The sequence below is a fragment of the Puma concolor genome, chromosome A2 (genome assembly GCF_028749965.1).
Source record: "Puma concolor isolate L17-30 chromosome A2, mPumCon1.1.hap2, whole genome shotgun sequence".
NCBI classification, from domain to species: Eukaryota; Metazoa; Chordata; class Mammalia; order Carnivora; family Felidae; genus Puma; species Puma concolor.
Genome location: NC_141668.1, coordinates 168,530,380 through 168,553,931, shown reverse-complemented (window position 1 = coordinate 168,553,931; position 23,552 = coordinate 168,530,380). Strand labels below are relative to the sequence as shown.

The following is a 23,552-nucleotide window of genomic DNA, read 5'->3' as shown; positions in this document are numbered from 1 at the left end:
AACAATACTAGTGCCCACATAATGAGTATCTACTACATGCCAGGCACCAGGCTGGGGGGTTTATCAGGTAACAGTACTAGTCCCCACGTAACGAGCACCTACTGTGTGCCAGGCACCGGGCTGGAGGCTTCATCGGATAACAGTACTAGCCCCCACATACTAAAGACCTACTACGTGCCAGGCACCAGGCTGGGGGCTTCATCAGGTAACAGTACTAGTCCCCACGTAACGAGCACCTACTGTGTGCCAGGCACCGGGCTGGGGGCGGCATCAGGTAACAGTACTAGTCCCCACATAATGAGCACCTACTATGTGCCAGGCACCAGGCTGGGGCTTCATCAGGTAATAGTACTAGTCCCCACATAATGAGCACCTACTACGTGCCAGGCAGCGGGCTGGGGACTTTATCACAAAACAGTACTAGTCCCCACATATTAAGCACCTACTATGTGCCAGGCACCGGGCTGGGGGCTTCAGCAGATTAACAGTACTAGTCCCCACATACTGAGCACCTACTACGTGCCAGGCACCGGGCTGGGGGCTTCATCGGATAACAGTACTAGTCCCCACATAATGAGCACCTACTACGTGCCAGGCACCGGGCTGGGGGAGTCATCAGATAACAGTACTAGTCCCCACATACTAAGCACCTACTACGTACCAGGCACCGGGCTGGGGACTTTATAACAGTACTAGTCCCCACATAATGAATACCTACCACGTGCCAGGCACTGGGCTGGGGACTTTATAACAGTACTAGTGCCCACATAATGAGTATCTACTACGTGCCAGGCACCAGGCTGGGGGGTTTATCAGGTAACAGTACTAGTCCCCACGTAACGAGCACCTACTGTGTGCCAGGCACCGGGCTGGAGGCTTCATCGGATAACAGTACTAGCCCCCACATACTAAAGACCTACTACGTGCCAGGCACCAGGCTGGGGGCTTCATCAGGTAACAGTACTAGTCCCCACGTAACGAGCACCTACTGTGTGCCAGGCACTGGGCTGGAGGCTTCATCGGATAACAGTACTAGGCCCCACATACTAAAGACCTACTACGTGCCAGGCACCGGGCTGGGGGCGTCATCAGATAACAGTACTAGTCCCCACATAATGAGCACCTACTATGTGCCAGGCACCAGGCTGGGGGCTTCATCAGGTAACAGTACTAGTCCCCACATAATGAGCACCTACTACGTGCCAGGCAGCGGGCTGGGGACTTTATCACAAAACAGTACTAGTCCCCACATACTAAGCGCCTACTACGTGGCAGGCACCGGGCTGGGGGCTTCATCGGGTAACAGTACTAGTCCCCACATAATGAGTACCTACTACGTGCCAGGCACCGGGCTGGGGGCTTCATCAGATAACAGTACTAGTCCCCACATAACAAGTACCTACTACGTGCCAGAAACCGGGCTGGGGGCTTCATCAGATAACAGTACTAGTCCCCACATACTAAGCGCCTACCACGTGGCAGGCACCGGGCTGGGGGCTTCATCGGGTAACAGTACTAGTCCCCACATAATGAGTACCTACTACGTGCCAGGCACCGGGCTGGGGGCTTCATCAGATAACAGGACTAGTCCCCACATACTAAGCACCTACTACGTGCCAGGCACCGGGCTGGGGACTTCATCAGATGACAGTACTAGTCCCCACACAATGAGCACCTACTATGTGCCAGGCATTGGGCTCGGGACTTTATCAGATAACAATATTAGTCCCCACATAATGAGTACCTACTACGTGCCAAGCACTGGGCTGGAGGCTTTACTGAAAAGCACAGCAAGAGTTCCTAGCTACTAAACACCTACGATGTATAAGGCACTGTATTCCGGGCCTTGTAGAACATGAATAGTTCTCACTTCTTAAGCACCTACTGTGTGCCAAGTGCTGTGCTAAGGGCCTTATACATAAATCGGAGCAGTTTTTCCTTCTCGAGCACCTCCTGTGTGCACACAGTGTCAAAGGTTCTGCAGGTAACGACTTCACGTTTTGAGCAGAACCTGCAGACCCCAAACCCCATGCTAGGTCCTGTCAGACTGACAACGGTTCCTATCTGAGCATATGCGCCCAGAGCAAGGCCAGCCTCTTTGAAGAAAACGCCACTTATCGAGCACTTACTGTATGCCAGGCATTCTCCAGGGGCTTCACGGAACAACGATCATAGGCCCCGTGTCTGGGGTTCCTACTGTGCAGGGGACACCAGGGTAAGCTTGTTGCAAATGACTAGCAGCTTCCATCTGGTGAGTGCCAATTAGGGGCCTCGCACCACGCCGATCTGTGTTTAGGTTTAAGAGAGTACTTATGAAGCACCTATTGTGTGCCAGGCAGCGTGCTAAGGGCTTTGCTAAGTAACAGTGATAGTTCCCACATATTAAGCACCTACTGTGTGTGTTACAGGCTTTCTGGAATAACACTAAGTCCCCACCTGTGGCATATCTGCTACGAGACTGGGCTTAAGGCTGTTACTGACGTTGGACCTCACGGTCCTTGCGTCTTCTGGACACCGCACACCCTAAGCCCTTTATGCTCAAAATGTGCCCCCCTGATTAGCCATTCAATTCTCAAGACACTAAGTGGCTGGAGCGATCACCCCTCCAGCCTCAGGCCATGCTCCAGGTGGGGAAACGGGTGTCAAAGCCCATCTGCCTGCTTTTCTATAATCACTTTTTTAACTCCTGGCTGCCAGACCCCACCTACCCGGGGTGCCTTTCACAGATCACCTCCCACTTTACAGATGAGCAAACTGAGGCCCCAAACAAGCAGGCTGCCTTCCCAAGGGCATGTGGCGAGAGCCGGTATTTGAACCGGGGCTCGGCTGTTGTCCAGGGGCTGTCTTGACTTGAGGACGGGGATTCGGACCTCAGCCTGTGTCCTTATCCACTCAGGCGAGTTGAGGACGGCTGGAGCCACCCTACCTCAACTGCCCATGACTCCAGAATTCTCCTTGCCTAGAGGGAGGTCCAGAGAGGTCACTGGCTTTGCTTCACGGCAAGGCATATAGAACCCTACCATCATGGCAACCCTATCTGTTCACTGACCACGTGTTTACAGGGTACTCGTGACGTGCACACCCCGTGGTGGGGCTACCCAGTGATGAGAGACGTCCTCAAAGACATCAGTCTACGAGACGTCTCAGACGCCACTCCAGAGTCAACTAAAATGACCCTCTGGGCCCACTTAAAGTGAAATACCGGGATTCCTTCCTCTGATATCAGATACTTGGGGCCCTCTCCCCCATTTCTTGACCAGCCACCCCAACCAAAAGTGCCTGGGGGAATCAGGCAGGAGTGGAAAAACCAACCAAGGGATGTGCCGGAAGGAATGGATTCGCTGAGAAAGGGGGGGAGGAAAAATAAAACCAAAACCATAACAAAATAAGAAACAACGGTGATGGTGATGATGATGAGAAAAACCATAATAAAAGAAAGAAAGACGCCTTCCAGAAAAAACTCCCAGTCTGGTTACCTACCTTCCGCTCTTCAACTGCTAACTTATAAGACTTTCTTACGAGGGAGGGAGTGGCGGAGTGCCGAGCTACAAGGCCAGACCGAGCTCTGGGTGGGTCTCCTGACGCAAGCAGGCCCCCAGTGTGGGCACGCTGTGGTTCCGGACTGGCGCCGACGAGGCGGGAAGGTGAGACGGTGTGGGGAGACCCACGGCTGAGCGGTCTGGCCTCCACCTACCCTTGAGTTCAGCCTAAGAAGCCCGCAGTCCCCGGGGGGGACATGCCTGGCCCTGAGTCTCGCTGTCAGCTCTCTCGGGCCCCACCCGCCTCGGGGGGAGAAGTGGGGAGCCCCTTCTCCCCCGCTCCCTGTCCTGGGCCGCCCCAGAGTTTCGCGTGGCTGGGCCAAAGCCGCTTTCCTGACGACCAGGGAGGCCGCCTCCTTCACAATCCGGCCCAACCTGCGTGACGTCTTGGGGGGGCGGGGGTGACGCACCCACAGACAGGCTCCGGTGGGAGGTAGCTCCCAGGCCCCCATTTCCGGGGCAGGTGTGGCTCTCGGCCGTGGGGTGGAAAATTTGGGGGGGGGGGGGACCGTGGACCCTGTGCAGCCCAGAGCTGCTGGGGTATGCGGGGCACAGGCCGGGGGGCACGCAGGGTGGGCCGTTTTTGTGAACCTGCTTGAGACCAGCGCGTACTCACCTTCGTGGCACCTGTGCCGGTCTCTCACGTGGCCGCCCAAGCCACAGGACACCCTCACTGATCGCCTCACGCACAAACACGCCCAGATGCCTGTGAGCTGCGGAGCTCTCGGCTCGGCACGCGGGAGGGGGGAGGAGGGAAGGGGGCCAAGGAGGGGAGGGGGGCAGGGGTGCCGCGTCTCCGAGGCCCCTGGTCCGCAGCGGCTCGGACCCCCAGGCCCAAGCTGCCGTCACCCGCGACTGACCCGTGACCCCCTGTGTGCACACACCCGGGGGAGGGGACTGGAAGGTCTGGACACCGAGGCTGCTTCCGGAACAAGGCCTGGGGTGCTGCTCTGCGACTGACTGAGAAGGGGGAGGGGAGGGGAGGAGGGCCACTGCGGCGGAGGCCACGGCGGGCGAGGGTGAGCGCGGAGGAGGGGCAGAGGGAGAAGGGGAGGCAGACGGACAGCGGGATCTGGGGCCTGTCCAGGCCCTGAGCTCCGAGCAGGCCAGGAGGGCGGAGGCAGGGACCCCAGCGGGGCCCAGAGGCAGCTGCCGGCTGCAGAGTTCTGGCCAAAAGGCGACCACGGCAAAGAGCTCCAGGGACTCAAGAGCTCCCGGAGCCCGCACCCCCTGCCCTCCTGCTCCTGCCCCTGGCAATGGGGGGCCTGGTCTGGGGGGCAGGGCCATCTGGGGAGGCGTCTGGTCTCTGTGCGCCGGGCTCCCCGGGAACGACGGGGTGTGGGCGGGGACAGCCTCACACGGCCCTCCAGGGCACAGTGCGGCCGTTCCGGGGGCCCCAGGCGCAGGGCGGGAGGAGGAGAGAGAGGTGCAGTGGGCAGCGGCCCCCGACCTAGGGGTGAACCTCGTCCCCCAGGGCGACGGACACAGCGGGGCCTGCGGCAACCGCCGGCGCCGCGTGGGGGCGCACGCGCGAGGCCAGGCGCCCCCCCCACCCGCTGCGGCGTCCCGGCCAAGGTCAGCGTGTGCGGGTGGGGGCGGGGCCCCGCAGAGAAGGGCGGGGTCCGCGAGACACCTACTGGACTGGAGTGTGCGCTGTCGCACCACGGAGGTGAAGGCGCCCAGACCCTGCGGAGACCGCGCTGCCAGGCGGAAGGCGTACTCCGTGTTGGGCTTGAGGTCATCCACCACGAACGCTGTGGCCGGGTCGAAGGTCCTCCCCACCTGGGGGCGGTGGCGGGTGGAGACAAAGAGACAGAGACGCAGAGATTGTGAAAGAGACACAAGGCGAGCAGAGACCGAGGAACGGAGACATCGATGAATCAGAGAGCAGAGCAGAGCAGAAAGTAGGGCAGAGGGAAGGAGGAGGAAGAGGGACGCGGCGGCATCCACGGAGGCGGGGGGGGGGGGGGGGGGGGGCGGGGGGGGGGGCGGGAGGGGGGGGCGAGAGCGCAGGAAGAGAGACATCGAGTCAGCGAGACCGGAGGGCGCCCCGCCCGGCCCCCTCCCGCCGGTGCCCAGTACCTCTCTGCCGTGGTCGCCTTCCCGGAACAGGAGCTCGTATTTGATGATGCTCTCCTGCCGTGGGGGGCTCCATGACAGCCCGATGCTCGTCTCCGACTTGGCCTCCGCCCTGAAGTTCATGGGCTGGCCGGGCACTGCAGGGAGGGGAGAGGGGAGGAGGGGAAACGGGGGGGGGGGGTTGTGACTGGGGAAGGGTCCACTCCATAGGGTGCCCAACCCGCCAGGTGTCCCCAGGCTCCCACAAAGGGCCTCCGTGATGCTCAGCACCGCCCCGAAGGCAAGGCTGCTCTCGATCGTGTTCTGGATGCTTCTGGAATGTTCTCCACTGTTACTTCTCTTATTTTCCCAGGAGCTCCCTAACTGACAATTTCAATTTTCCCACCCTCTCTGCTTCCAGTGGGGGAAAAAACCCTCAAACACAAAAACAAAACCGAACCAAAAAAACCCTCCTTTTCAAATCACGCCGGTGCTTTCTTTGCTTCTCCTACATTAAATGGCACAGAAATCGCGGGGACGTTTCGAAACACGGCCCCTCGTCCTGGGTCCGCTCTGTAACGGCAGTTCCAATGCTCCCGTCCCTGCACTTGGACAGCTGCTGGGTCTTTCTGGACTTGGGGTCCTGAAACCTGAGCCCGTAAGGGAAGGACCAGAAACCCGCGGACAGCTGGGGCCCCAGACACCTGGATGCCCCACCCCCACCCTGCCCGGTGCCCTGGGCGGGCAGGCCGCCAGCCGCTGCCTTTGAGCTCATGCGTTTCCCCTTTACGGTTTCAAGCTCTCCGAGGAGAACGGAGAACGAACGGAGAACGGCAGTTCTCCAACTCAGACACGGCCGCCGGGACCTGTCTGGATGTCCGATCACAGCCCCGGGGCCTCGCCAAATCCAATTTCCCGAGAGGACAGAGAAACGGGGGCTTTCTGGGACGACGTCCTGCTTTGAGACGCCAGCGCGAAAATATCCGAAAGCACCCCGCGCGGTGAATACACCAGCTGCGGGCCTCTGGGCAGCATCAGCCAGCCAGCCGCGTGCTGCGGGGACACAGGACCCTGGCCCCTAATCCCGCTGTCCCCCACCCCACCCCCCACCCCCGCGGAGGCCACGCCTCCCCCAGGCCCCTCACCTCCCTGCTGCGTCTTGACCTGGATGGGGTCCGAGAGGGGCCCGTCGCCCACGGAGGTGAAGGCCAGCACACGCACAGTGTAGGTCTCGTCCTCCAGCAGGCTGCCCACGGTGGTCAGCAGACTGTCATCCACGTTGTGTTTCTGCCAGTTGCCCACGGGGTGCTCAGGCTCCATGGTGTAATAGATCCGGTAGCCCCGGATCAGGCCGTTGGGCTCCACGGGCTCTTCCCACTGGATGATCATGGTGGTGGCGCTCAGCATGCGGGCCTGCACGTTCCGCGGGGCGCTGGCCGGGGCCTGTTCCCCCGTGCGGGTGACCACTGACTCACTGGGGGGCCCCTGGCCGATGGAGTTGACGGCCGACACCCAGATCTCGTACTCCGAGTTGGGGCTCAGGCCCCCGATGCTGTAGCGCGTCGTGGTGATGTCCTCCTTGATCTGGTACGGCCCGTCTTGGCTCTTGGATTTATATTCGATGACATAGTAGGACACGGGGTCTGGATTGCCGGAGTCCCACGTGATGGTGATGCTGGTGGCTGTGTTCTCAGTCACCACAGGCGTCCCCGGGGCTTTGGGGAGAGCTGTGGGTGGCAGGCACGGTCACACGTCAGGCACCCTGGCTGCGGAGCCCGAAGGCCCTCGCTGCGCCTTGACTTCCTCGCCAACGACCCCCGGGCCCGGTGACCCCCGTTCCCACCATCTGTAGGAGGGTTCCGCAAACTATGGCCCGAGGACCAGCAGCTGCTTTTATAAATAAAGTTTTATTAGAATACAGCCGCGCCTACGTATCACAAGATGGCTCCTTTCGCGCGACAGGGGCAGGGCTGGGGGGGCTGCAGCAGAGACCACGTGGCCTGTAAAGCTGAAAATGCTGACTTAAAAAAAAAAAATTTACTCTTGAAGAAAAACATTGAGTTTTGAAATTGCTGGTGCCGTCTCCGTGGTTTACTCTGCTCAGCCACGCTGTCTGTTCCCACAGCACACTTGCTGTTCCCTGTACCTGAAATGTTCCAACCCCAGAGGGGCCACACGGCCAGCTGTTTCTCGTTCCTTAAAGCTTCCCGCACCACCCAGGCCACAGGCGCCCTCGCCCAGTGCTTGGCAGAGGCCGGAGTTTTGTTCACGATTCTACGCTCCTAGCACCTAGATGATCGTGACTTTCTCTCCCACTCGTCCCAAGTTCTTACACCACCCCGGCCCCAGGAGAGGCTCACTCGCTCAGCAAGATGACCAACAAACTAGCTGATGCTCATGTTTTCCATGGCCCTAGGACAGGGCTTGGCAAACTCAGCCTCCAAAGGGCCACACAGTAACTATTTGAGCTTCGCAGGCCGGGTTGAGACGACTCAGCTCTGCTCCTGGAGCAGGAGAGCTGCCACAGACAAGGCATGGATGACTGGGTGTGGTTATGTGCCAATAAAACTTTATTTATAAAAAACAAGGGGAGGGCCACATTCAGCCCGCAGGCTGTAGTTTGCTGGCCCCTGTTCTAGAGCTAGGAAATGATTTGGGGGCACCTTCCTCTGAATCTCATCACAAAGTTGAGCCATCAGGAGACCCCCGCGGTCCCCTGTCCCAGCTCCAGCTCTCTGAGTCTGCACAGGCTGTTTGCTTTTCTTAGAAACACTCTTCATCTTCTTTGGCTCATTCCTGTTCAACTTTTAATCTTTCTCTGACCTAACTTTTCTGGGGGGCGGGGGGCGGGGGTGAGACCCTCGACTCTGGGGGGTCTGAACAGGGCCACACGGTCCCCATCACAGTCCTGATCAGCTTGTATCGTGGCTGTCTGGCTACCTGGGCGTGTCACACGTCGGGCTCTCTGCTCGGCACAAGACCGTGCCTCAGTCCGCGGGGCCGGGCCCAGGATAATGGAAAACCGATAAACGCCAATTCACAAAACAAGCGTCCCCTTCCCAGCTGCGAATGACCAAAGCCAGAATGGTAACTCAAAGGCTCTCTACCTGGACCCCTGACCTGTGCCCGGGGCCCAGGGATGACCTCGGCCTCCCTGTGCCCCACGGGCCACACTTACATTTCACTGTGATCTGGGCCACAGCCTCGATGACGCCCAGGCTGGACATGGCCACGCACGTGTAGTTGGCCGAGTCCTTGACGTCTGTGAGTTCCAGCACATTCCGCCCCACGGGCATGTCGTCTTCGGGCGTCAGGTCCTCGGCCCCCTGCATCCACTTGACGTACGGCATGGGCGAGCCCACGGCCACGCAGGTGATGTTCACGTTGCCCCCTGGCATGATCTCGTGGCTCATGGGCAAAATGGAGAATCGCGGGGCCACGCGGCGGACTGGGGGTGGGCGGCGGGCGGGTGGGAGCGAGATGCACAGGGTGGGGGGTGGGGAGACGGGATGCAGAGGGGAAAAGAAAGAAAAGCAGGAAGAAAGAAAGAAAGAAGGAAGGAAAGAAAGAAAGAAAAAAAGGAAAAAAAAAGCGGAAAACAATTTAAATATAAACAAGGCTGTTCCCTTCCCCCCAGCTGAAGTTGTTTTTTTTTTCTTCCAAATGAAAAGAAAAGAAAAAAACCAAATTAAAAAAGCAAATTCCAACACAAAGAAACCAAAAACTTCAAAGGAAGGTACTCCACAAACAATATATAGAGAGATATATCGATATATAATAAAAGAGACACAAAGCATTATTCCATAGCAACAGGGTTTCAGAGACCAGAGTGGCTGGTCACAGCACAGTTACGAACACAAAAATTTATCAGCTGTTTCTCATCTTTGCTGACGGACGTGGCTTCGGGGAGCAGCCCCTCCACCCGCTCTCCCAAGCGGGGAGCTTCGGAAGATTCTGGCTGCAGGTGGCGGGGGCTCTGAGGACGTCGGGGAGCAGGGAGGTCACGGAAACCAGCGGTGCTGGAAGGCAGAGGGGGCCGGGACCTCGGCCCCCCACCCTCGTCCCCTCCGGTGACTCGGGGGCCCTGCCCACTTCCCGGGGGGGGGCCCTCAAGGAAAAGATGAGAAACTCTAATGAAATTTTTGTGGTTTGGGGGTATAGAAACCCTTCTAAAAGCTTCTGTCGGATCTGACAAGTTTCCATTGATAGATGCAGCTCTCAGAATCACAAACAGCATGCAAAATAGGTTGGTTGAGAGGACAGAGAGAGAGAGGAAGAGAAAGAGAGAGAGAGAGAGAGAGAGAGGGAGAGAAAGAGAGAGGCAGAAGGAGGGACAGAGAGGTGATGCAAAGAAGAAGCCTGGTTTCAGGGGCCTTCGGTGCACATTCGTGGGTGCCAGAGACGAGAGACAGGAGCCACGGGAGAGACAGAACAGGAAGAGAGGCCCAGAGAGAGGGGGGCAGAGACAGAGGAGGAGGGAGGAGGGGGCCCACTGCAATCTGCATATTAATTCTAGCGGATGTGACCCAATGTGACATGTCACATTGTCACATCACAGCCCTGGCAGAATAGGATATTAATAATAATAATAATAATAATAATAATAATAATAATAATAAAACGAGGGAATGAGCTTGAACGTTGAAAAAACAGGGACATGTTCTGTGCGTTTCTCAGCGGGGAAGCGGGTGCAGCCTTCTGTCCCAACCTCGCGGACCGTGAAGGCGGCAGGAAGCATTTCGGGGGCTCCATTTTCGGAAGTTGGACGGGTTTCGGGGTGGGGGCGGGGGCAGGGCGCGGATGCTAACGGGACGCCTGAACTTCCAGAAAGGCGTGGCTGCTCCCCAGGAGCCGTGTCACTAACTGCAGCCCGAAGGACTTGGGCTGACCCAGCAGATCGTTCGAGCCAGGAAGAGGCCGTCCCTGGCTAAGAATCTCGGGACCTCAAGCCACGCGGGTGGGTCCCCAGCTTCGGGTGGGTCAAGGGGTCTTGTCTCGCACTAGAGAGATGACAGGCTGGAGGCTCGACAAGGCCACACGGGGCCACGAAGCGACGTCTGGCACCCTGCCCCGCCTGATGTCACCTGCCGTCGGCAGGGGGTGGCTGGCAGGGGCCTGACTTGCCCTAACAGAGGAGGGGGCTCCGGGGGGGTGGGAGGCAGAGCAAAGCAGCGGCAGCCCTTCGGAAAAGGAAGCCCCACGAAAAGTCCAGTGTCACGTTGGAGACAGGATGGAGGCCGTAGAAGGTATCGCTGGGGGGGGGGGGGGGGAGTGGGGGGTACGGGTGGGGGGAGACAGAGGGGCCATGCAGACGGACTGGGGGTGAGGGGCGGGGCGCTGAGATGGGGGGGTGGCTTTCTGGCAGGGCTGGGTGGGAGGTGGGGGGGGGGGGGTCAGGGGAGAACGGGGTCTGGCCAGCCAGCGGACGCGGTCCAGGCCAGCCGCCGGCATCCACAGCGAGGCGCGAGCGGGATGCCCGACGCTGCGTTGTCATGGAAACAGAACATGATGGGGGATGAGCGTGGGGAGCTAATTAATCAAGGACAGAAAACGGCATCGACGTCCAAAGCAAAACCAGGAGAAACAAATGAAAGAACAAAGCGGAAAAAAAACAAAACAAAACTCAAACCACCTCAAAAAAACAAAAAACAAAAAAAAACCCCAACCGAACAACAACCAAAAAATTGCCTCGGAAACACAACCCCCAAAAGCAAGAAGGAAAAAAGGAAAAAAAAAAAAGAACAAAACAAAAACACATGGGATGAGGGTGGGGCTGAAAATCGGGGTCTGAAAGGGAGGAGGGCTGTGGCTTCCCCAGGGAGGTGCCCCCCCTCCCCCCAGCAGAACACAGGGTCTGGCCTGCCCACCCAGCACCCAGGAGCCCCGGCTGAGGGTTCGAGGTGGCCACGGAGGTGAGATCCTTGCAGAGAAAGAACCTTCGGGGCAAACCAACCCAGCCCCACTTCTCGGGGACACCCTGGCCCTGGTCAGGGCTCAACGAACAGCCCTGATCACAGACTCGCTGACCACACAGCAAGGCAATCCCTCACGACCTCAGAACCTCCCAGAAAACCTCTCCAGGCACAGGTGGGAGAAGGTGACGTGGGTGAAAAAGCCCTGTGGTCTTGGGAAGGCCCCTCATCCTCCCAGAGCCTTGGTTTCTCCACCCATGAAATGGGGGCAATTGGGGACACGCTGAGAAGGTCATGAAGTTGACTGAGGCACACAGAAGGTACTCGACCTGGGCGAGGGGCCTGTGAAGATCCCTTCCGGCCTTCCAGGGTGGGGGGTGGGGCAGGGCAGTCAACTAGATTCTCCACCTCAACAGGGTTTGGGATGGATTAGTTAAAAAGGAAACAGAATTTCTATCGAATGCCCATCTCGTTTTATCCCTTCCAACTTTGTGTGGCAGATGAGACGAGGGACTGGAGGCTCAGAGAAGTGACAGGGCTAGCTGGAGGGCGCAAAGGAACTGGTGGGACCAGAGCTCCAAGCCAGGTATGCCTGGACCCTGCCTCTCAGGTAAAGCGGGTCTTGTCTCACCATGGCTAAGTGGTAAGACTTGCAGCCAGGTAGGTGTCTCTTCTTGGCACCTGGCTCTTTCAACTCATGTCTTTACCTTCCGGGGGCAGCAAAGAGGGCAAAAGTACCTCATCGCCTATATATTCCAATCGAGTGAATAGTAACCAGAGGCCACCAGTTGAATACTACCCAGCAGCCATCATAAGAAACATCCAGAAGCCATTAGGAAGACGCCCATATTGAAAGGGATTATGAGAACGTCAAAGGGAGGAAGAGCCAGCTTTATGATTTAAAGGTTAAATATGAGCCAAATTTATCCCCGTGTAAGGCTCAATATCTTGCCCCAAAGACCCCATACACATCTGAACTCCTCTTAAAATATCTCCCCGTGGGGAGCCTTGGAAGGTACCTCTGACTTTTTTCAAAAGCACGGACAAAGCATGCTATCTGCAATATGTAAAAGACCTGCTGTACGAGTCGTTTGTGATAAGTCAGTCCATGCGGAAGGGCACTGGTCAGCAGTAGTCATGTCAGTGCTCACGATCCCGAACATGGCCAGCAGCCATCAGTTAAATGGATCTGCCAAGATGTTATGAAGGCTGACGGCTGAGAACCTTTGCCTACGTGCTTTCTCATCTACCTCATCTGCTTCTAAGGGTGTGCTGTGGAGGAAGAGGGCTGGTTTGCCACGAGTTTGGGGAGGATCATGCCCACTGGCACTAGGTGGCTCAGGACCCCCTGGGGGGCGGGGCCTCAGTAGGCCTCTGGGCAACCTCCCAGCCAGCAAGGGCGGGGTGGCTGACACTGTGTTCTGCCCAGTTTGGTGCGGACACCCACCCACGACATCTTTCCACCCCTGGCTGCAAGCTTGAGGTGCGGGTTAGAAAGTAACGTGGGTGCAGAGCCCACAGGACGGAGTGGCCCCGCGGGACCCCCGCCCCCAATTACCGACCTGAATGGAGGGTCCAGGCAGGTTATAAGGGGACCACACCAGCCTTGGTCCTCAGCATGCTCCAGCTGGCTCTCGTTTCCAGCTCTTCTCGTCACCGAGTAGCCGGGGGTCCCAGCGGGGGGGACCCGCATGGGTGAGGGGGTCAGGAGGGTGGGCGGTGGGGGGGTGGCGGGTTGGGGGGGGTGGGTCGCTTCAAACCCCGATTCACATGGAAAAACAACTCAAAAACCGTCAAAGCAACCGGGAGACGACCCCTCCCCCAGGCAGGAAGAGGCAGAAACTCAAAAACCAAAAGGGGGTGGGGGTGGGTTCAGGGGAGAAAGGGTGGGGAGGGGTGAGGGAAAACTCAAAAGTGAGGTGATCTGGTTGCAGCACTAGGTAGGGAACTCAACAGTGTCAGACATCTCAACGATTCGGCAAGCCGCAGCTCCAAGGGGGGGTGGGGGGTGGGGGGGGAGAGCTCTGCCTGGCATTTTGGGGTCAGAGAAGCCACCGGGTTACTCCTCCAGACTCCAAAATGAGGGCGCGGGTGGGGAGGGTGGGGGGAGAGATGCCAAGAAGTTTTGCAGCCTCCACGGGTTTACTGAAGCTTAGATTACACCTGTCTGGGGAAGGGAGGGGGGTCCGAGTCTCATCGAGTCCAAAGCCGTTTCTCAGCCCCTCCGTTGGAACCCCAGCCTGTGGCCCAGGGAGCGGGGGTGCTGCCCCGCGGCCTGCCTTGGGCGTCTTTCTGCTCCTGCCCCCTTTGCACAATCCTGCCTCCTCCCTCCCACCACCAGCTCCCTCCGCCATCGAGATAGCGTGCAAGGCCCGGAGGGACCTGGCTGGACCCCGGCCCACGGGCTGACCAGCGGCCTCGGCAAGTTGTTAAGCATTTTTAGCTGGATGTTTTGCTGTACTGCAGACATTGATTTTCCTTTTTTTGGTGCCCTCTCTCTCTCTCCCCACTTTTTTTTTTGTTTTGTTTGGTTCTAGCACAAAATGGGTTGACATCTTGCCAATTGAATGACTTCCTTGCCACCCCTCGCTGCGACCGCCAGAGACGCAGGGCTTTCCAGACGACAAGGTGTAATCTAATATTCCCCTCACTCCCCCCCCCCCCGCCCCCCAACCGCCAAAACAGAGGAAACAGCGATGCAAAGGGTGTGAGGCAGGCAGCAGGCGAGAGGTTCGAGAGCTCAGTGTTCCTGCGGAACGCCCCCTCCCTGCCGCCCGCCAAGCCCAAACAGAGGAAGCCTGCCTCCCCACCCTGGCGCCCCCTCTCCCCTGGGGATGAGAGTGGGATGAGAGGGGCTGGTCCTGTCGGGGTCAGGTCAGGGGCCTCGGGGGCAGGGTAGGGGGAGGCACGGCCAGGCGTGATCAGCAGGGACCAGGAAACTCAACAACACGCCCCAACGGGAATCTTTCTGGAGATACGGGGATTTCAGGGGGCTTCCAGACCCAGTATCTGTATCTACTCCTGTTTCAGGGGGGCCGGGGGGGGGGGAAGATCCAGGAGGTAAGGACAACACCTAGGCGTCATATCCACCAATGACACGGCTTGGGTGCCAGAAATTTAACCTGAAGAACAACCTGTCCCATAAAATTCCATGCTATGGTTTGATCTGCAAAGGCCTGGGGACGGGTCACAGAGTTCTGAAGAACAGGAGAAATCGGGGCAATCCAGACCCCCCACGGGCACTGGGCATCGAGTCCTAGTTTCTCAGCTCAGCATTCGAGACCTGTCATTAAATTATCCCAGCCCCATCTGACTTCCTCCCAAACCCTAAAGATATCCTGAGTGCCTGGAAGGTGAGCCGATCTTCCCCAAGAGGGCTATCCCCGCAAGCTCTCACAACACCAGGAGGGTGGCACACCATTTAACTGGGTCCCGTGCACCGTGGGTTCGATGAACCAAGCGCTAAAGACACCACCTTTAGCCACTGAGCGATCCCTTGAAGCCTGATGTTAAAGAGACAAGCAAGAAAATTCACAGCCAGAGAGAATGTCATCTGATCACCTCGCCGCCTTGTCAAAAACCTAAGCTGCGGCTCTCCCTAGGGGGGTTCTGGAAGGGGCACGCTGGCTGTATTAAAAAAAGAAAAGACAGGGGCTTGGTTTGGATTTGGGCCTTTGTATCTCAGAGATCCATTTCAAGAGGAGAAGGACGTGGTCTGAACATCCCGCCCCCGGAACCACCTAGGGTCAGCAGAAGCGGGCTAACTATGAATGGGAGTGAGGCCTGGGGGGAGAGAATCCTTGCAGCTAGCTCTGCACTGGCAACAATGTAAAAGGAAAGGCACCAGTGAAAAATGACATCTGAGCACATGAACTGGCTTCTGCCCTACAAGTCGTTTCAAAGCGGTTTACCACGACCGTCTTACCCAAACAGCGGATCTGTGAAGTAAGTACCTGGTGGGGCAAGTGGGGTCCCCAAGGAAGGAAAGGGACTTGCTCGGATCGTACTCGAGCATTTAATTAGCTCAATGGACTCTTCTGCCAACTACCGTGCGAGCCGGTGCAGGAAGGATCCTTCCGGTTCAGATCAATGGGACCCCAAGCGATCAGGTGACTGGCCCGAGGTCACGCAGTCAGGGAGGGGCAGAGGCAGGCTTTGAATCCTGGTTGGCCGGAGCCCAAGACCCTCTGCCGCCCCTCGGTTTGAATTCACTGGGACCCAGCTTTGGTGGAGGCGCTGGGAGACCCGCTCCTCTGAGGGTCGGCCGGGTAGCTCTCGCACTGGGTTAAAAAGGAGACAGGAGAAACGAATCTCCTCTCACTGCATCTGAGGTCCTCTGGCCAACTTGGCCGTGGACTTCACAGTAAGTGAGAGTTTAGGGAAGGAAGGGGAGGGACAAGAGGGAAAAACCGGTGACCCCAACAGGCTGGCCTCTTCTCTCAACTTCCACTTATGTTGTTGGGTAGGCAGCTGGGGGTGGGGGGGCAGGGGCTAGAAATCTAAATCGAGTTTTTATTTGGGGCTGGGGTAGTGTTCTCAAGGGCTTGCCTTTCTTTAGGGAGGGAGCAGACAGGAGTGTGCATCTCTGAAGGTTTGCAGGAGTGAGAGAGACTGGGGGAGGCAGAGACAGAGAGAGAGAGAAAGAGAGAGAGAGAAAGAGAGAGAGGGAGATGCAGGCAGTGAGAGAGCAGGGGAGGCAGAGGGGGAGGGGGAGAGGCTATGTCCAAAGTTCCCCTGGGATTCTCCAGAATTCCACAGTTCTGATGCTCAGGTACTCAGAAAGTGACCGTGCTGTGTTGCTGGACAAGACGTCTGTGACTGGGCCCAGAGCCGGGGGTGGGGGTGGGGGGGGGGGGAGGTGTGGAGGAAGCGGCCAACACCGCCTGGGAGGCGGAGGCATAGCACTGAAGGGGGGGATAAGCGGCCAAGTATTTCTTCCAAAGTCGGTCACGCTACACTTGCTGACAGGCAGTTTTGTACTCGTGCCCAGCCAGGATGGGAACGTCATCACACAGCTGCCATTCTGAGCGCTGCCTACGTGCCAAGCGCGCGTCGCTTCGGGAGAACGCTCCAGTTTAAGGGAGCCACTCCTCACATTTGGACTGCCGCCACGTGGATCTCAAAATGCTGGCTGCCCATTTAGCTGTGCTTCAAAGGCCTGCCTTCTGGGTTGTCTGGGAGAGCGGGGAGGTGGTCTCACGCCGAGGCAGAAAGACGGGAACGTGCCTGCTTAAGCCCCCTTCCGACATGGCTGCGGTGTGGGGCTGAGGGCGCCAGCTCTGGGTCAAAGGGGGCTGTCCAGCGAGGGCAGGCGAGCTGGGCTGCTCTCCTCACACACCCCCAGCATCTGTCTATTATTCCACCTCCCTTGTGCCCCTTGAGCCCGGGCGGTCACTTTCTGCCCCAGCATCCCAGCTGTGGGACCCCGACCCGCCCTCCTGGATGGTAGCTGGGACAGGAACACTGGCTTTTAAATCACAATGCGTTTGGGGAACAACCACAGAACAGCTCAGCCCAAGAAACCGAAACCAAATAGCACGGAAACACGAGACAGAACCAAAGACGAAACGCTCCGGGGGAAGAAGGGGACGGGGCGAACGGGGATGGGAGGGGGAAAAAAAAAACGAACGGATCGGTTTTTTCCCCCCCAAGAACAAAACAAAACCCAAATCATATAATAATACTTAAATAAAAGGAAAGAAAGAAAATACGAAGAAAACCAAAGGAGAAAGAAAACAGAACGGGAGACGAGAAACACTCCAACAGAAGGCGCTGGGAATTCACCAAACCGACAAGAGTGGCATGCAGAGAAATTTTTACATTCTCCCAGCATGCATCAGGCCCAAGTTACCATGACGACGAGGGGTGCAAAAAACTTAGCAACAACATTACCAACGGATGCATAGAGGCGACCACAATGCAAGCATCGCATGTGTGCGGCCGGCCCTAGGCCGGGCTGGGCGCGGCTGAGATTTTCGTGTCTTTCTGGGTTTTTGCTCTCGCTTGGCGGTTTTTTTGTTTGGTTTTGTTTTGTTTTGTCCGCTTTGCGCTTATGATTCGTTATTCCGTCTTTTTCGTTTTGTCTGCGTGTGTCCGTGTGCGTGTCTGTGTGTGCGCGCGCGCGGGTGCGTGTCTGTGTGCGTTTCGTGTGTGTGCGTGTCACGTTCGGAATGTAAAAATGTGGGTAAAGAAAGTAAAAAAGAAAAAAACACACCAACCTTCTCGAAGCTCTGAGGGATGTAAAGGGGGTTTGATGCAGAACACAATGACATGGGGAGGAGAGAAAAAATAGGGGAGATACAGAGAGTAAAAAGAGGACTTCTCAAGGCTAAAAGCTGCACGTTTGTTGTTTTTTCTTTAAACCAAAAAGAAAAATTAAAATTAAAAAATAAAAACGAACAGCAATGAGACCTTTTTTCCTTTGCTCCACATATAAGATCTACATTTGTCCTCCACGATTTTTTTTTTTTTTTTTTTTTTTTTTAATTCAATTCGGGAGCGTCTGAGACCCAGGCAGAGATTGGGAGGCTGGACCCCCAAAAGATCGGAGGCTCATGCTGGGGACCCCACCTCCAGGGGGCTGAGGACGCGGGGGTCCTCCTCCCTCGTGGCACCCTCGCTAGAGGCCGCCCCCCCCGCACCCCCCCACCCCGCCCCATGCCTGTTGTCCACGCTGTCCTTAAACGCTGCCAGACTTACAAACCCCCATCCCAGGTGTTTGCAGAGAAATAAGCAGGTTAGACGAAGACCAGTCAGTTGGAGTCGTGGACGCGCCATACAACTCACCAGAGGTGCCGTGGCAGAGTGGGTCGGTGGGTCACCCTGCCCACCCTCGCGCCCACGGCCCCCGCTCCCGCCCCCCGCGCGGCCTCCTCCTCGGGGACAAGACGTAACCCCCCAGGTGCATAACCAAGGAGCTGCTTCGGGGCCAGTGGGGGGCTGTGCCCGATGGGGACCAAGGTGGGGGGAGGGGAGGGGGGGAGCACCCAGCCTCTCGGCTGGAGAACGCCGGGCGCTTGGTGCCTCAATCGCGGGAAACCGAGGCCCGGAGAGGTGTGGGCGCGGCCACGCCTGCAGAGCCAATCGGGGCCGCCCCCGGGGTTTGAACGGGGGGCCCTGTTTGCCGGCAGAAGCGGCTGTTTCTAGAAACCACGGATCGGATCAGAAACAGCCACCGGGAGGCGGGAAAGGGAGGACGGCAAACGGTGGAGGAGGAAGCGGATTAAAATTTCTGGAAGAACGGAAGAGAACCAGCGCGGGGATAAGAGGAAGGGCGGACGACAGAGGCCCCCGGGGACAAGGGGAGCACCCCCCCCACCCCGGCGCCTCTGAGGGCACCCCAAGGGGCCCAGGAGGAAGTCCGCGCAGACGCCCCCCGCGGCCTCCTTGGGTGGGGGCGGGGCGGGGCGCGGGGGGGGGGGGGGGGCGGGGCGTGCCGTGCCTGCCGTGGCCCTGGCCTCGCTCGGGCAGAAACGCGTCCTTCCCCGGGGCAACTAGGGGACGAAGGGCACCAGGCTCTGGGACGGCCGCAGGTGCAGGGAGCGGCGAGGGGGCGGGGCCTCAGAGACCCCTCCCCGGCTCTCGGATGGAGGGCGCTGGGGGGGGGGGTGGGGTGGGGGCGCGGGGCGGGCGGGGTGTGAAGGGGGGGGGCTACGAGAGGCCACGGAGTCTGGAGAAGCAAAGCAAGCACACAGCAGAGGGCAGGCACGATACACCACAGAAGCCGACTCGGGTGGGCGGGCAGGCGGGCGGGGCGGGGCAGAGGCCTCCAGGCTCCCCTGGCCCCGTGGGCCCGAGACCGACCCCCCGGCCCTGCCCCGTTCCCTCCTGCCTCCCCACCAGGTCCTGCCGCCCACGGGGTGTGCGTCACCGGCACGGGGGTGGGGGGGTTTCGCTGCCCACTCCCCCCCCCCCCCCCGCCCTGCGTCTGACAGGTAAGGAAACTGAGGCCCAGAGAGGGCTGCCCCCCTCACCCGAGGTCCTGCCGTGACCAGGGGGGTACAGCGGTGGTGGTGGGGGCGGGGGCCCTCCTGCTCGGGTCTGCAGGGAACAGGGGAGCCCGGAGGCTATGAGCCCAAGGAGGGAAGGGGAACAGGACAGGACGGGTCCCTGCCTTCGACCTGGATACGGCGTTCCCTACCTCGCACGTAGAGGTTGGCGGGTGAGGAGTAGCGTACGCCAGCGCTGTTGGTGGCCACGCACTCGTATTTGCCTTGGTCCGTCTCCTCACTGCTCTCGATCTGCAGGGCCCCTGCGGGGAGAGGGGAGAAAGCCCGGCCAGTCAGGGCAGGCCCGGGCCTGGGCTGGGCGGGCCGTACCAGAGCCCCGTCCGGCCCGTCTCTTGGTCTGTCTGGGCCAGAGAGGCAGACAAAAGACAGGAGTTAGCCTAGAAACCCTGGGGGGGGGGGGTGCGGGGGGGGGGCTCACCTGGCTCATCTCCCCCCACCCCGAGCCTAGCCCAACACCAGCCTGAACACACTGCATTCTCCTGCAAACCTCCCCTTCTGTGAAAGCGGGCGGACGCGGGGCAGCGACCGCCGCCCCAAACGACGACGCCGGGGAGGTCCGCGTCACGGAGGTGTGTTTGCAAAAGCGTGGAGTGAAGCGCTCCAGGCAGAGGGTGGGGGAGACTGAGCTGGCGTTCACAACCCACAGCAGTCGTCTGAAAGACCCTGGGGCCGAAGGGGCGGCCACAGGACACGTGCACGTTCGGGAAGCTGCTGCTTGCTCTGCTGGTTCAGGTAGTGCCCATGAGTAAACGAACATGGGTCTGGGTTCCTCCAGTGTGTTTGAAACGGCAGGTCCCAAAGCCTGCCGCGCCCATAAACAGAGACAAGGCTGCACTGAACGCTTAGGACCGGGTTGCCTCTCGCATCAGCTAAGGGAAAGGATGTTGAGACTGATACACACCAAGTGTGTTTGAAATCAAAAAGCCTCGCTCAAAAGCCTCCCGTCCCTGAAACTGATTAAAAAGGAGCTTGAGTCTTCCCCGCGGTTGGATTCCCCCAAATAAATCTCAGAACCACAGGCCTGGATTCAGGACCCTGGTGCTGACGGGTAATGAAGCGAACTTCCTCAAGTGTGTTTGCCATGTACGGTCCCAGGGCCATGGCCGTCGTACGCGTGGGCTAAAACGGGAAACTTTTCAAGTGTCTGAAATCAGAGGTCTGAATGAAAAACCTAATGCCCACCAACTGAGGCTGCAACGCCACACGTGTGTTTGAAAACCACCAGCCAGGATCAAAGAATCTGTTGGTTGTGAGTGAATAAAAGTTTAAAGAAGCAGCCAATTCTCAAGCATATTGAACATCACAGGCCCAAACTAAAGGTCTTGATGCCTATGAGGGTTCGAAAATGCGGCTGATTTCCCCTATGTTTGAAACCACAGGCCCAGATCAAACACCTAGCTCCCCGTCAATATATAAAAATGAACGCCAACTGCTCAAGAACATACGAAAGCCCGGGCCTCGATCAAACACTACAGTGCCCATGAGTAAATGAGATTGAGGCTAACGTTTCCCCCGAGGATATCTGAAAACCCAAGTCTGGAACAAATGCTCATTGTCACAAGTAAATGAAGCTGCCCTAACATCTTTACGCTTAAAATCGCAGACCTCAGTAAAATACCTGAACGCCTAGGAGTAAATAAAAACGAGGCAAAGGTTTCCACAAGTATGTTTGAAAAATCAAAGGCCTGGATCAAAGTTTCCGTTTTCATAACTAAACAAAACTGAGTGAACATCTCTACGTGTGTCTGAATCACAGGCCTGGACCCAAATGCTTCTTGGCCACGAGTGAATGAATGAAAAGCGAGAAGAGTTATCTCCGGGTGTGTCTGAATCACAGGCATCAGCGTTCTTGGCACCAAGAGTCCCACAATCCAGTCCAAGCTCCCCCAGAAGACCCCTCCGCCCAACTGTGTTCGCGGTTGTCTCACGGAAATGATGTGTGCCCACAAATCAGGACCCCAGATTAGTTTCTTTGGGGGCTGTGGACACAGAATCTTCTCCCATTTCACACTTCCTATATTACCCCAACCTCAAGCCTCTGGGGAGGCAGGCAGGCAGGTTACTGTGCAGGCCCAGAGAGGGCAGGGAGCCTACTCTAGGTCACACAGCATTTCGTGGCAAAGCGAGGACCAGACACTGACGCTTCCCTAGGGCTCCGACCCAGGCCCATTCTAGTCCGTTCTAGTCAGCACTTGGGGGTGGGGTGGGGGGCTTAGCCTTTGAGACTGACGGTCTCTCTGCTCCCTCGGGCTGGACCCTCCGCTCAGAAGGAGCTGTGGAGCCAGAAGGCCCCCTCTGCGTGCTCGTTTTAGAGAAGGGAAGACTGAGGCTGAAGACAGACGAGGTCTGTGTACAGAGCAGCGGTAAGAAACTGGCCCCCAGAGCTCTGGGGGCCGACACGGGAGGCACGGCCCCTTCCTGAGGAGACAGCCCCTTCCCTGCAGCCAGGTGGCCTGGAGGGGCCTCCGTTGGCCACACTCGGCCCCACAGCCACACACAGCGACACAGACACAGAGACTGGACAGACACTGGGCGGGGCGGCAAGGGGTAGATACGTGGGAGGGGCCTGGGTGCAGCCCCCCGCGGAGCCTGAGGGGCTGGGTGGGCAGCGAGAGAGCGCGTGAGTGGGTGGAGGGGGTAAGGAAAGAGCCTCTTACCTCGGATCGGAGTGCTTTCTGTAAGGGAAGCAGAGAGAGTCAGGTGAATTTCAGAAGGTGGTCCTCGGGGGCCGGGGGGCCCCAGGGAGGCCAGGCGGGGCCACAAGCCAGGCCTGTCCACTCTGCCCCCAGGGGCGTGGGGGACTGAGCCAGCCCTGAGCCTCTGGACCCTGCAGGCCTTGCCAAGAAGTCGAGGCCAGGCTCCTGGGAGCAGAGCTGGATCTGAGGGCTTGTCAGTCAGGAAGACTTCCTGTAGGAGGTGGAAATCTCCTGAGTCTAGAAACCCCTCTAGACTGGTATTAGGGCTGGAGTCCCTACGGCCCAGGGAGGTCTACGGCCCGGCCTGGGCCCACTGGCTGCCTTCCTTCTGGGCTCAGGCAGGGAGGTCACGGACCTCCCTTCCTTCTCAAGAGGAACAGGGAGCGAGGGGGGACTTGGGAATCTTGTTAGCGACAGGGGGAGAGGGGTTAGTGCCCCAGGGCTGGGCGTTAATAGAGCAAAGGGAAGGCATTTCAGACAGGCTGAGTAACGGGGACAGGGAAGGGCAGCGAAAGGGGACAGAGGGCAGAGGGAGGGCACTACGGCCTCCTCAACTTCCAAAAGGAAAAGAGGAAAGGGCCATTGGCTTGCTCACCCGGGCGCCGGGGGCAGGCGCGACTCGGGACACACACACACACACACAAGGCGGTCCTGGGCTAGAGTGTTACATTCTGGGCCAAATCTTCCCGGGAGAGATCCAGCCGCCTTCCTGCTGGTGGATAGCCGATAACCCCAGGAACAAGGGGACCCCAGGCCGGGGCAGAGAGGCTCGCGGGACAAGAACGCCGGCCCCTCCCCCGTGGCACGGGCACACGGGCGGATGGACGGACGGGCCAACCGAAGCCCAGAGGGTGGGCTGGGTGCTTTGAACCCAGCGCCCCAGCCTCCTAGGCCTCTGGATGATCTCTTACAAGATCCTCCACCCGACGAGGCCCCTTTCTCCTCGCTACCTGGGAGCAAATAGGAATCAGCCTCGGGTTGATGGGGGTCCAGAGGCCAAACAGCGAGACCTCCCGGGACGGCCAAGCAGCCCACGGCCGCCGGATCGGAAGGAAAGGACAGGCCTCGCAGGTATGAAAAGGTGGCCCTGCTTCTGACCCTGAGGAAGAGGAGAAGGAACCTTCCCGGGCCAACGTCAGTCACTCCCACGGCTGGTTCAGGGGATTCAGGCTGGATGTTGGGAAGGAAGTGCCTGGTGCCAGCCCGGCTACAAAACTCCTCCTCCGCCCCCTGCCCGTGTCCCAGCTCCCAAAACCTCTGTCATTTATCATTTTCCAGCCGTGTCAAGGCTGGGGGGCTGTGCGGTGCAAAAGTCCCCTGACCCCAGGATTCCCTTAA

At 58.5% G+C, this 23,552-nt stretch overlaps 1 protein-coding gene and 1 long non-coding RNA gene across 29 annotated transcripts in view; both read right to left on the bottom strand.

Moving 5' to 3' along the window:
- Positions 1–23,552, bottom strand: part of PTPRS (protein tyrosine phosphatase receptor type S) — a 95,649-nt gene that overhangs the window by 22,505 nt on the left and 49,592 nt on the right. For 8 of the 28 annotated variants that reach the window (XM_086699370.1, XM_086699369.1, XM_086699381.1 and 5 more), the window contains exons 6-11: positions 22,176–22,193; positions 19,638–19,760; positions 8,776–9,045; positions 6,743–7,324; positions 5,622–5,755; positions 5,177–5,321 (exon numbers count right to left, since the gene is read on the bottom strand). In XM_086699370.1, coding sequence (XP_086555496.1) covers positions 5,177–5,321; positions 5,622–5,755; positions 6,743–7,324; positions 8,776–9,045; positions 19,638–19,760; positions 22,176–22,193 — 1,272 coding nt within the window. Of the gene's footprint in view, positions 1–5,176; positions 5,322–5,621; positions 5,756–6,742; positions 7,325–8,775; positions 9,046–17,727; positions 17,740–19,637; positions 19,761–22,175; positions 22,194–23,552 lie in introns of all 28 variants that reach the window. The other 20 variants (XM_086699371.1, XM_086699382.1, XM_086699373.1 and 17 more) reach the window with 5 other exon arrangements.
- LOC147583849 (uncharacterized) lies at positions 380–5,168 on the bottom strand. The gene is made up of 3 exons (XR_015248565.1): positions 1,124–5,168; positions 917–985; positions 380–650 (listed from the first exon to the last, which is right to left on the bottom strand). It is a non-coding gene; the product is annotated as an uncharacterized LOC147583849 (long non-coding RNA).